We start from the raw sequence: 12,768 nt of genomic DNA, 5'->3' as shown, positions 1-12,768 counted from the left end.
TTACAACACCTTATCTGTAAAACAGTGTCAATGCTTGATGTTTTCATTGACTGTTACATTTTTTGTTCTGACTTGACAATCAGTCTTGAAGCCTTTTCTCCCATTTCATGTGCTATCTTTGCTGTGTGATATTTACTCGGGAAATAACCTCTGGAACATCTGGGTATGTCAGACGCAAAGGAGATGCTTCTTCAGATGTTATACTGGACTACAAAATCCAACAAATGAAACCAGTGACACTTGCTAAATTCCCTCATTGCAAAAATCTGTCAGTTAAATGCATAAGGGACCATAAGGGCTTAGAGAGACTTTGAAAACAGATTGTACAGTATCTTTCTCATGGCTCACTCTTTTTGAGAAGGTTTATGGGCTTTATGGCTGGTGTGAGACACACGACCCACTCCTGTTCTCTCTATGGAATAGTAGGTGCTCGGACAGGTAACTTCTGTTGCTACTGTCTTTTTTAATTTTTAATTTTTTCACTGTTCTAGGAATTGTTTTAAACTGAACACTGCAGGATTTATAACCAGGTGTTTGCTGCCTTTTCTTTTTTTTTTTTTTTTTCTTTAAATCTATCTTAAACTTTGGATGACTTTTGGAGCATTCTGATGGTGGATCTGCTGTTTGAAGTCTCCAAGCCTCCCATGTTTCTAATTTGAGTTGAAAAGCTTTTGTTTTGTTTATTTGTTTAAAACAATGACACAAATTAACTGTGCGGATTTCGGGTGGGATTTGTAGTTGCGCTATTTTGGGTGACTTATTCTCCTTTTTTTTACAGAAATGTGTTCTAACAGTTCACACTTTGTTACTGTTCTTTGCAAAACTTTTCAGGAGCCAAAAAAGTCAAACAATCCAGAGAAAACCCCTTCTCCCCTTTCTGATGGCAAGAGTGAGAACTTATGAAAAATCCTTGCGAATGTTCCTTCCTAAACTTTTCCCCCCAGTAATGCAAGCGGGTAAAATGGTAAATGCAGCAGTTTGGTGACATCCAAAACCGACCTGTTGTCAGGTAAATTGACACTTTTCTGCTCTTACTGTAACCTTCGTAAGTTTGCTAACTTGTCTGCCTTCTTTTCTTCCCATCGGTTCATTTTGGGGATACTTGTTGAATGATTTCTTTAACTGGATTTAGAGAAAACTCTGCTTTACTTCCTTATTTCCCCTCCTTACACTTGTTGACTTTTAAGAAAACTGTCATTGTGCTTTACTTTACTCAGGTGAGACAAAAGTGAGTCCCCCATGCAACTGTATGAGGGATAGTTTTGCAATACGTTAATTCCACTTCCTCTTTATCGGTTTTAGATTGTCTTCAAGTATACTGTTTTAGCTTAGATTTTTGAAAGATACGTTGCTTTTCTTTTGCTAAGTGAACCTGAAATATAACTGCAGAAGTAAGTAGTTGATAGGAATGAAAAACTAGTACTAAGAATGTTAATTCTATTAAAATTCAATAGAGCGGGATCCTGTAAAGAGGACAGATGGACGAATATGTGTGCTGCAGAAAAAGACTGTTGAGCTGATGATTTCTGTTTTTGGAGGATGGGGTGGCACATTTTATCTTGCCCTTATTGCTGTATTAAAGAACTTGTACATTTTATCCTTCTCTGGTAACTCTCTCCCTTAATCTCAAACCATGTAAAAGTACTGGGTACTTAATATTTTTTTACTTAATTTAAGGGGGAGAATCATCTATTTTACTCAGAGGTAAAATATCAGACAATTGGAATACCCTTCTAAGTTGAAGAATATTAGCCTACAAACAGGCTTCCACATTTCCTGATTCAATATTATATTTCCTATGACATCTGTAAAGAATTAGCACTTGTTTCAGGTTATTTTTCTGTGTACATTAATTACTCCTCTATACCATCATCAAATAGTCAATTTTTCATAGTCTCAGTTTATATTTTCCTGAAAGAAAGCAAACTTATCAGCAATATAATAAATTGTAGCTTCAAGTTAAGGTGGGAGGGAATAATTTTAGAGCCAAATTTTGCTCTCAATTACACTGAGATAAACCTGGAATCACTCTGTAGAAGTCAGTGGAGTGATATCCAATTTCATTGGTATAATTGAGTGTATAATTTGTGTATTTTAATTTTACTTGCAAGGTAATTTTACAAACCTGTTATACTTATGTTTCCAATGCTTTTTCCTTTCAGACACACCCACTTCTTGCGTCTCAGCATTGGGCAGGCCTATTCCTTTATTTGTGTATATTTTTGTGCATCAGCTGCTATAGGACACGGGTGTAACACTTTCAGGCATGTGGTTGGGTGTCTTTTTGGGGTTTGTAATAATGTCTAAAAATAATTTTTTTTCCCTCAGATTTATTCATTAGTTTATGTTGGATCACAGTTTTGCATCTCTAACCTGATTTCAGATATATATTATGTGAAGATTTTCTTGAAAGAAATACAGTACTAGTTCTTTGCAGAGTCTGCAATTCATCTTTGGCGGGGAGAGTTTACCAAAATGTACTGCATTCTGTAATAGTTAAATATTTAATGTGGCTTGAAAGGTGGTTTTACAGATCACGCTCCTTCCTCTTTATGGAATGGCTTTCAAAGCCTTGTGTTGATCTTGGTTGTGCCGAGTGCTTTGCCTAGTGTATGGGGAAATGTAGAACTTGAATAGGCCATGACTTCTTAGACAAGGGATGATGATTATGTGCATGCTGAACTAGAACTTCTTCTATATGCCCTTCTGCTGCAACAGAATAATAAAACTGGTAGGTGGCAGCAGCAGCAGCAGCAGAAGACACTCATGACTGACCTGAGAACCTCCAGTACTGGGAGAAATGGATTGCAAAATACTAACTGGAGTAAGGGGAATGGAGAAGAGAGGCAGAGTCCCTGAACTGTCCCTTTGAATGGTGAGTCTGATTTACAGAATTCTGACCATCAAAGACTGCTTGTAATACAAGAGGCACCTTGATCTATCTCAGTTGGTGTTTGGTTACCTTATGTCCTAATTCTCATCTTTGATTAAGGGACAGTACATGTCTCAAAAAATTAAATTTCACCAAAATCACCACATATTTAGAGTACTGGAAAATAAGGCTGAAAGGAATGTACCTAGCGCAGTCATTCTCTGCTCCACAGAAGACTGTTCATATTTGTGCTGTTGATTAAATGTTTATTGTAACCTAGTTTAAAAACTAAGGAATGAATGAGGAAGATTCTGCAATCCTATGGAATTTTATTTTATGAAGGTAACAAAAATCCTTACCATCAGCCAATGATCAGCCTCATAGGCGAGAGCCCACCTGCTTTTTTTGCTACTTAAGAGCAACATGTGTATGTAGATATATATATATATATATGCCTTAGAAATGCCATGATAATAAAGAACAGTGTTATTTTTGGAGATTTCCTAAATCTCAAGGTAGCAAAAAAAGGTTCGAATCACCAACAGTTAAAATTCTTTTTGGAAGTGGGAAATGCAAATTATCTAATGTTTCTGAGTTAGTGGTTAGGAGTTGGTAGTGTCAGCCACCTCTTCAGTTCTAAATGCTCTGAAACTTTTTTGATTGCACATTCCTATCAGAAAAAACATTTTGAGCATGCGCCCCCAATAGTTTTCCCAAGTTACATATGTGTATTACTACATACATTTTAAAATTTATATAAACCCAAGAAGTTAAAAAGGATGAGGTAAAGATTAAATGAAGATTACTTTTGAAACATTTATTCAACTGTATTTATTAATGGTGAAAAGACCATTTTCACCCTGCAGCCTTACAGATTGTCTTGCAAAGTTTCCTGGGGAACCAGCAGTAGCTTTTGTATTTTCATAAATGTTTCTACTTAATTTACAGCTAAGTATTAGTTGATAAATTCCAAATTCTGTTTTCTCTTTTTACCTGGAGTAGTCACTCTAAAATCAGGAACAGCACTTATATACAGGAACGAAGCTGGATCTGAATTTTGATATCCAGGCAGCTAAATAGTCTCCAGTGCACACCAAGTACCACTTAGGACCATGGACAACTGGTGTGGTTTTCTCATTAGATTCTTAGTTATCATACAGCCTTTGAAAGTATTCTGTGGACCACAGGTTGGAAATCCCAGAAGTGAATTTTTACAGAGTGAAATGAGATTGCATGTGCAAAATGGAAAATATTTTGGATAGAGAATTGATTGCAGTCTTAAATGTAATAATGAGCAAAGTCTGTATGTGAGACGAAGCTCATAGAGAAAGGGTTTTAAATCCAGTCTGGAGATGTGACGAAGGGAAATAATTTCTGATAGTAGAGGCAAAGGAATCTGAAGCCTATGTCAGTCTGTCATCAGAGGGAGAAATGAGGCAGGAAAATGGCTTTTGCTGATCTTGAGCATTCCCAGCTGTTGCTGTAAGGAGGAATCTCACCAGACTTTCTGTATGTAATATATGCTAGGCATACTGGCCTTTGGGAACTGGATCTTGGGGAGAAGATCTGAAAGTTCCATTGATGCACAAACTAAATGTAGCACCTGCCTACTTGAATTGGTGGTCATGTGGATTAAAGGTGTTACTGCACTGAATTTACATGACAGTAACATTTTGGAAGAAGGGTGTTCCTCTGGCCCTGGACATGGGCTTGTTTGGCCCCAATACACCTGTAACTGCTTCTTCTCAGCCTAGCAGGAGAGAGAGGCACATAAATGTATGTGATCTTTTTTGATGAGCAAAGACCAAGGTGACAGTCACTGGTCAGGAAAGATTTTTTTTTTTTTTTTTTGTTATAAACAGGAAGGCATTTAGAACACTTTCAGATTATCCACAGTTGTCCATGTGTCTGTCAGTATAAAAGAGTTCTATTTTTTTTTCTTTTCTTTTAGATGTGACATACCCCTAAGCATCCTGTTTTGTGCAGCTTTGATGTGGTAGAGATTTGAAGAAGACAGATTATTTCCCGTTCTTGTCATAGACTTTCAGAGGCAGGCAAGGGGTGATACTTGTGAAAGGAGGAAATGGATAGGTTCCTCATGCTGACTGAATAGTAGGTGATGGATTAGGCTGATAAAAAAGTTAAAATTCACATTGCACCCATTCAAGGCATTTTCAAGGTATTTCTGCATCCCTCCTTTGTTCCCTTTAGAAACAGTACAAGTGTTACTAGAATATACAGTCTGCATAGTAATATGTCTGTATTAAGCTCTGCCAAGTCTGTGCATGAAGGGCTTATAAAAGATTTATGTGAATTTCTATGTATCTGCTTTTTTAGTTAGAGGCAGGTTGCTGTATGAAGCTATGTACAGTATTCTGTCTTAGGGTAATAGATATTTTTTTCTTATTTGGAAGAACGGGACTGTTTGGACAGTTAAATATATAATACTGTTATCCATTTCTATAGGAAGCAGAACAGCTAAGAAATAGCATTTTTGTGTTAGACAAATTACAATATCATTGAGATTTTTAATACAGGAATGGAAAAGAAATGTTTTATTAAAAGGTCATTGGAATTTTTTTTCAATAAAGTGTTCTAATAGCAAGAAACTAATTTCACAGAATCACAGTACCAGTTAGGTTGGAACAGACCTCTGAGACCATCAAGTCCCAGCCTTTGAACAAACACCATCTTGTCAGGCAGACCATGGCATTGAGTGTCACATCCAGTCGTAAACACTTCCAGGGATGGTGATTCCATTGCCTCCCTGGGCAGCCCATTGCAATGCTTGACAACCCTTCTATGAACAGATTCCTCCTCATATCCAATGTAAACTTCATTCACTGTTGTAATATATAAAATTAAATAATGAATTAATTCTTGCATTTGTAAATTTCCAGGCATACATGCTAATCTCCAGAAGTTATTAGGACAATCCCTCTTGTACAAATTATCATTTGTTGTTGGAGAGGGAGGGAAGATCCATATTACATAAACCAGTAACCCAGTTGTTGCTACCTCTTCAGCAAGTCTGCATTTCTTCTATGCAGATTTCCAGGAAACAGTGACACTGCTGAGCTTTCTTGATGCTTAGTTTATCTGTGTTGTAAAACAGTTACATTCTGGGGAGAGAGGAACTGAAGAGGTGAAAACTGTCCATGGTGTTACATGTACTGAATGGGAAGGTGCTCTGAAGCAGAGAAAGAAGTCTAAGCAGTAGCTGTATTCACAGTTATCCTTTTGGTTCTGTCATACCAATGTAGTGGGAGGCCAGGAGTCCAGATGAATGTTTCAGTTACACCTTGATGAGGAATGCCACACTGACTGTGCAGCTGTATATATTTCATATTTGTAAATACTTCATTTACAAGAAGTGTGGTTGTCCAAGAGGGTGTGTGCAGTTTCCCCTCCTCGCTGCTACTGTGCAGAACACTGCCTGGTAGTCTTTATTATCTGGATTCATTCTGTTCAGTGGTATTGTGCATTAAGCCTGAAACTTGCATTTTGTGAGTTTTAGGAGGAGATTCAATGTGCTTGTGTATATATTTTCCCAGGCATCTAACCAACACAAGGCAACCGAAACAACAGAAATGTTACAGTTACCCTGCCCATCGACCTTTACGACATTGTAAGAGAGGGGTAGTGCAGTTGTAATGTGATGTAGGAATGCTTGTCCATGCCCAAATGGAAATGGTTATTTATGGGATGGCAAGTACTGAAGTTTTATCAGTGGGAGAACTAGGCAGAAAAAGTCTGCAGTTTGACTTTGCTAAACTTTTACACAATTTTTCCTCCACATGAAATATTTCCACAGGAATCTAAGGCGTGTGGAAGATGCTGGATCACCAGGTGCAGAGATTGAACTCTACCCACTGGAAAGGTAACAGGAACTAGATTTTATCTTCAGAACACAGCCCACACTGCATCTTACTCTTTGACCTGGAAAGGCCTTTTCCAAGGTCAGAAGAGGAGTTTGGTATCCATGGCTTAGTCCTTGGTGTGTCTTGTTGCAGCTATCAGGGAAGCCAGATAGGTGCTGGATACAGAGATTTTTTTTTTTTAATGATGTCTGCTTGCATTTCTGATGTTCATATTTTGGAGCAAAGGCTAACTTCTTCAATGATTTATTTCTTTAGGTTTTTCTACAGCAGCAGCAGGTCTTGCCTCTCATGGGAGCGCTTAGCCTTTTGATAATGCCTCCTTCACAGTGAAGGGAAGAAAGGATGGATCAGCTGGGATGTGCAATGGAGTGATGTCCACATGTGGTGTTAACAGTCATGATGATCCCTGTCCCACTAACTTGGAGAATTGAATAAAAAAGTTGAATTGTAATTCATGAGAGTGTGAGATTCTTTTTGGTACCTTTTGCACCATCTCCCCTTTCTTGAAGGACTGGTTAACTTCAGAAATCTGTTGATACTGTATCAAAGCTGCAGCTAAGCCAGAAGAGTAAAACCTATTGGGTATTCCTCACTTTATTAACCTTTTTTTTCCCTCCAGGAATTTCATTCCTAAGAGCTCTAAATGATTTGTATTGACATGAATAATCTTCCCAAATGCCTTAGAAACTTTAGCATCAGGCCTTTGGTTTTATCAGTTAAGAGTTCACCTAAGTCACTGAGGATACAAGTCTCCTGAGTTTTAAAAGTGAAGTCACTATACAGATCATGCTATACTTCATGGTCACTTTGGTGACTGCTAGAGAAAAAGAGAAGCAACTTGGTTAACTACAGAGATAATGTGCCTTTGGATTTTGAAGCCACAGTGGCGGGGCTTGTTATAGACATGGACATGTACATTCTTACTATCTGTTGTTTCTGAAGACAGCTAATATTACCATGGGTTATATATCTTGCACATGGGTCTCTTGATTTGTTGTTAGTGAAGCACTGTAAAGAATTAGACACATACTGATGGCATTTTCATTATGTGCCTACTTGAAACTTGTACAAAATTTACAAAAGTGAAGCAAAAAAGGGAAGCAGGATGCTGAGTTGGTACATTATCACTAAACACCTCTTCTCCTTGACTTTCTTCCTGTTCCTTTCATGGATATTCATTTCATGTAAATTTTAATTCCTGTTTTCTGTATGTTTGTTCTAGTAATTTACATGTGAATGTACCTAGGAATGTGGCTGGTAGCCCGTCTGCAGCTATGCCTTTGCTCCAGTAGCTGAAGTTTATGGCTGGTTTTTTTGCAAATTTGTGCATCACACTGTTCCTCTGGCATCTCTGTGAGCAGGTGGAATGGCTGCCCCAACACATTAATGGCCATTTAATCTCTTGTGGTTCAGTGCCTGTTTGTGTGCTGATGCATATGCTGATGCTTCCTTAAGTGCTTTTCTGCCTTAATATTTCATGCCTAAAAAGTAGAACAGCTGAGAACTTTCTAAATTCCTTCTTAGTTTCATATATCACATTTTGCTAAGCTGCTTCCAGGCCCTGTATGTATTTCAGTTCTCTTATTTTTTGTGGGTGTTCAGCAGTGTTCTCTGTTCTGCCTCAAGTTTGCTCCTGCCTTCATAGTCTTTTTTTTCCATTTTTCCTTCCCCTTGTCTTTTTTCTGCTCTTAACTGGCCCCACATGTTCTTATCCTTGTCCCAGGTACACACGCACATATGGTAGCCTAAGAATATTTCTTACTCATTGTCTATCACAGATAACCATTCTTTGTATTACTCTAAAAGTGTGTTTTCCTTTTTTCAGAGTGAGAAATGCTCTGTTCCTTTTGGTATTTCACAGCCCTGAATGTGTTAGAAGTAAAACATTAATTAAGTTTATTACTGTGTAATGTCTTAGTAGTGAGTGAAAGTTAGCAAATTGCAATACTGAGAAGGTTCCTGGCTTTTGCAATCATTTATCTTTGTTGAGAGGGATTGGTCCTGCAATCAGTCTCTTCATGTACCTCACTTAAAAGCTCAAATTGAAGAGCTATAGTCAAGAATCTGTTGGTGTCATGTAAAGTTTTGCTTTCCTTTGTCTTTCTTAACTTCCTTTGAATTTAAGTACTGGTTATCAACAATTAAATAGTAATTGGATATTCATGATACAATTTTTTATATTACTTGTACAGTGTAGTGAAAACAGAGTAATAATAGTTCAGTGGTGTTGTGCCAGCTACAGAAATGGAGTAGTTGTAAAAGTCTGCTTTGCTTAGTGTGATGAGATCTTGGGGTGGGGTATATTTTGTATTGAGGCCAGACTTGGAGAGAGGTTGTAATTTTGTTTAGCATTAGATCTGGAAAACCTCTGTAACTTGTCTGGACTGCATTCCCAGTTGTGCATGATGTAAACAGACAGCTATGTCTTGACCACTGTCTTCTTTTATTTTTCTGGGTCATTTTCCTTATATTTTGCCTTATCAACTTGGTTGCTTCTCCAATCCACTCTTTGTCTAGACAACTTGGTTTATCATCTGTAGGTGGTCTGCAAAATCTAGGTTTGGAATCAGACATTGCATCATCATCTCTCTGACCCTCTCATCCCATGTTGTCATGACTTCAGTATTTTTCCAGACACAGCTTTGGAGGCTGCCCTGCTGCAATGGTAATGTTGAGAAGGGAGAGTGTGCAGTGCAACGACCAGGTCACCTCAAAAGCCTCAAGGGTGGAATCCTTGGGAGAGAGGCTGCCGCTCTGTGCTTCTTCCCCCTGCACTGACCCCCTTAGTTTAGCTGGTGGTGCACAGGCCAGTCTGATAACCTCACCCCTACACTGCTTCCTGGCTTGGGCACTGTGGCCTAGAAATGGGCTGGTTCCAGAGATCAGCCATCACTGGGTCAATGCTGCTGTGCTCTGTATGTGCCTGGTGCTGAGATTTGGGCAAGCTCCTTGGTCTCCTGAGTGTTTGTCCTGATCTGCTTTGGATCTGCTATCCCAGCTGGTGGAAGGGAGTTGAGTAAGTAGTAGTGGGCTCCAAAATCATGTTAAACACATTAGGAAGAGTTTTTGTCAGAGATGGGAGTACACCTTCATCTTTTTCTCAGCATTTTAATTAAAAAATAATTTGTATATTTTATAATGACACTTCTGAAGATTTTTAATGAAGGCAAAAGTCTTCTAGTTCTGCTCATCTTTTCCTTCCTGGAGGGTGTATATAGCAGCTGCTGGAACTGTCTCTAGGGAAGAACCTGCTGCTTCTTCCCTACAGTCCCCAGTATTCAGGAGAAAAAGACAGGGATACAGTTATGTTCTTCCAAGGGAAAAGACTGGGAGGCTGCTCTCTAGCATTCCTGGTAACCATCCATGTTCAGCAGCTTAGCAGTAGCAACAGTTGTCCCTAACAGTATGATACAGGAAGCAGGGAAGGAAGGGACAGTATCCCTTACAGCTGTGATGTCACTAAGGGACCAGAAGTCACATTTCTGTGGGGATGAGGCAGGGTGGAGAACTTGGGCTTTTGGAAAAATAAAAAACCAATCTCCACAATTTTCTAGTGCCTTCTTTCCAGACTTGTGGACAGTGCTGTGTTACAGGAAAGAATATCTGCCTAATGTTCCCAATAACATCCCTCTGCACAGCTGTCTGTGGTCATATATGCAAGGTAAGACTGAAGGAAGAAGTACTCTCAAAATCATTAAAAGTGCTATCTGCAGCCTGAATACTTGTCTTGGACTGGGGATCTCTCGTCTTAGCCTGATCTTAGTAACAGCTCATGTATTTTGAAAACAGCTGAATTTGTGAGCAGTGAATGGAAATGAAGAATTGCAGCCCAGTTATGAGACTTCACTCTGGAACAAGCAACCCTTGAAATAGGAGAGGAGGCCCAGTAGAGGGAAGGAAAGAAAGTGTTTTCAGTATCTAAATTTCCAGATTTAGTTAGGGGGTATGTGTGCAACTTTCTGTTATAACACTGCTGGTTCTGATACCATCAGTTTTCACATGGAGTCACTTTGGGTGGGAGATGTTAAAGGAGTCCAGCCTTGGTTAGATGCAGGTGACTGTTTGCAGGTGTAGAAGCAAAAGGATAAGACGGGTTACTAATGATGCTCTCCTGTCTAAACTCTACTCCTGTTCCTCCCATTGCTCTACTAAGATACCTTTTTGCATTGTGATTTGGGAGGAGGCTTTTTTGCTTTAATTTCCAAGGTCGACAGCTTTTAACTCTTTCAGATTTCTCTCCTGCAACCAAATTAAGGTCTTGAGACTAGCCATTGTTTTAAAGATATCTGTGTATCTGTTACCTCACCTGAAAGGATAGGGTTGGGGCACAGAATTACATTTTTCTGCTCAGTTTTGTGGGCTGTGGTTAATGTCCCTTTGTGTGAGGCAGTTTTGCATCACTGGTGTGGAGCCCCTGCTGGTTTTTACACCATCCAAGTTAGCTGTGTTTCCTTGGAAGTTTAGTTACTCATTGAGATGAAGCTGGCATTCAGCATGTGTTACTACAGACTGTACCAAAGATAAGCTTACTCTGGAAGGCAAATAGCCAAAACAGATGACAAATGTGACAAGAGACAGGAAAAGAGCATGTCAGTAGCTATGAGTTGTAACTCATCTGTGGTGCAGTGACAGCTATCCATTATGCTCTAGAGTTCATTGGATGGAAAGAGATGAAAAACAACCAAGATTCTGTCTGTTAGCTGGCTACTATTCTTTTCATGCATCCTGTTTTTCACCTTCCTATAGGGAATTACTGCCAGAGTCACACCGCATTTGCAGGTAGAAATGTTTGTTCTTGAGCAACTGTGCACTGCCAGGAAGGGCAGCAGGGACCCACCTGCCCAGCTTAGGTGCAGTTTTCTTTGTCAAAAGGGAGCCCCCAGTGAGCTACGTGCAGCTGAAGATGCCATCAACAAAAGCAAGGATGCAGCCCCAGGAATTTAGCATTGAGGACACTGCAGACCCATTTTTGAACATGTTTTTAAGGCATCCAAGTCTTGCAAAATTACTAGTCATAGCCATCAACTTTTGGTTAAATTTCCATCTCTTTCCTTTAGCCCACATGATTGGTGTTTAATGTCACTGCATTGAGTGTCCCTTGGAGCAGAACACACTGTGGTGCACTGTTCTGTTTGTGTAGAGTTGGCAAGCAGGTCATAATGTGTTGCTTTGGTTGCCTGAAGGAGTTCAGCATCTTTTAATTACGTGTTTTTGGAAGTGTCCTTTAACAGATGTAACCCTTAGGAACTGGAACAGTGAGGATGAGAAGCAAGCTGGTTCAGAGGGATTTGGAAGCAGCTGTTGTGAGCCCAGAATGGTGAAGTGCTTTCAGAGAGGTGAAACTCATGCACATATGCAATCCTACTCTTGGAAGATTTTTCTACAATTCCTCTCTTCCCCATTGGTTTTGGAAACCCTCCCAGGGTTTTGGATACACCTCCTCAAGGCAGCAATGCTCCCCTCTCACCGAACTTCTGATAAAACCTATCCTAACCCTGCACTTGTCTTTTGCATGGAGAGGGTGTGGGCCAGCAGGATTTGTTTTTCTCACTGGAGTGTCAGAAGAGCTGCCAATTGTGTCTATTTCCAGATGTGGTTTTGTCACAGGCATCTACCAAGGACTGGTGTTTGAATGCCATCTTCTGAGGTGAAAGAGGTGAATTCCAACATCTCTAAGTCACTTCTAACTGTGCTGGACTTAAGATCTTATTTTGCCAAGTGCACGTTGGACCCATTAACAGAGAGTAGGAAACACGAACATGGAAAAAATCAAGCCCAAGATGTCTGAATCACACATTAACAGATACATCTTAAAGCAGAGATCTCTTTTACTTATTTCTGTTGGTGTACATAGTAATTGCAGGAAACAAGATAGCATATCCTACTGCATCACAACTTGTTTAATTTATCCCTGACTAAATCAGTCCATTTCAGTGGATGTGATGGGTGAAAAACCTCTCCCAAGAGGGTGAGTTTGTTTTCTTGAGGCTGTGTTTCCCTCTGCTGGTGTGGAGT

The 12,768-nt window shown here is 39.5% G+C and overlaps 1 protein-coding gene across 3 annotated transcripts in view; it reads left to right on the top strand.

Annotated features, from left to right (window-relative positions):
• RIMKLB (ribosomal modification protein rimK like family member B) overlaps positions 1 to 7,211 on the top strand; it is a 50,521-nt gene extending 43,310 nt beyond the window's left edge. Inside the window, exons 9-11 of one of the 3 annotated variants that reach the window (XR_010996411.1) lie at positions 832 to 1,009; positions 2,719 to 2,875; positions 4,824 to 5,455. Coding sequence is in view for 1 of the 3 variants with exons in the window: in XM_068181762.1 (XP_068037863.1) it covers positions 6,687 to 6,734 (48 nt within the window). In the remaining 2 variants the exon portion in view is untranslated. Of the gene's footprint in view, positions 1 to 831; positions 2,876 to 4,823; positions 5,456 to 6,686; positions 6,753 to 7,008 lie in introns of those variants that run through there. The other 2 variants (XR_010996410.1, XM_068181762.1) reach the window with 2 other exon arrangements.
• Positions 7,212 to 12,768: the final 5,557 nt, after the last annotated feature.

This window comes from Anomalospiza imberbis, chromosome 2 (genome assembly GCF_031753505.1).
Source record: "Anomalospiza imberbis isolate Cuckoo-Finch-1a 21T00152 chromosome 2, ASM3175350v1, whole genome shotgun sequence".
Classification (NCBI taxonomy): domain Eukaryota; kingdom Metazoa; phylum Chordata; class Aves; order Passeriformes; family Viduidae; genus Anomalospiza; species Anomalospiza imberbis.
The sequence above is the reverse complement of the archived record's forward strand: the minus strand, read 5'-3'. Positions and strand labels throughout refer to the sequence as shown.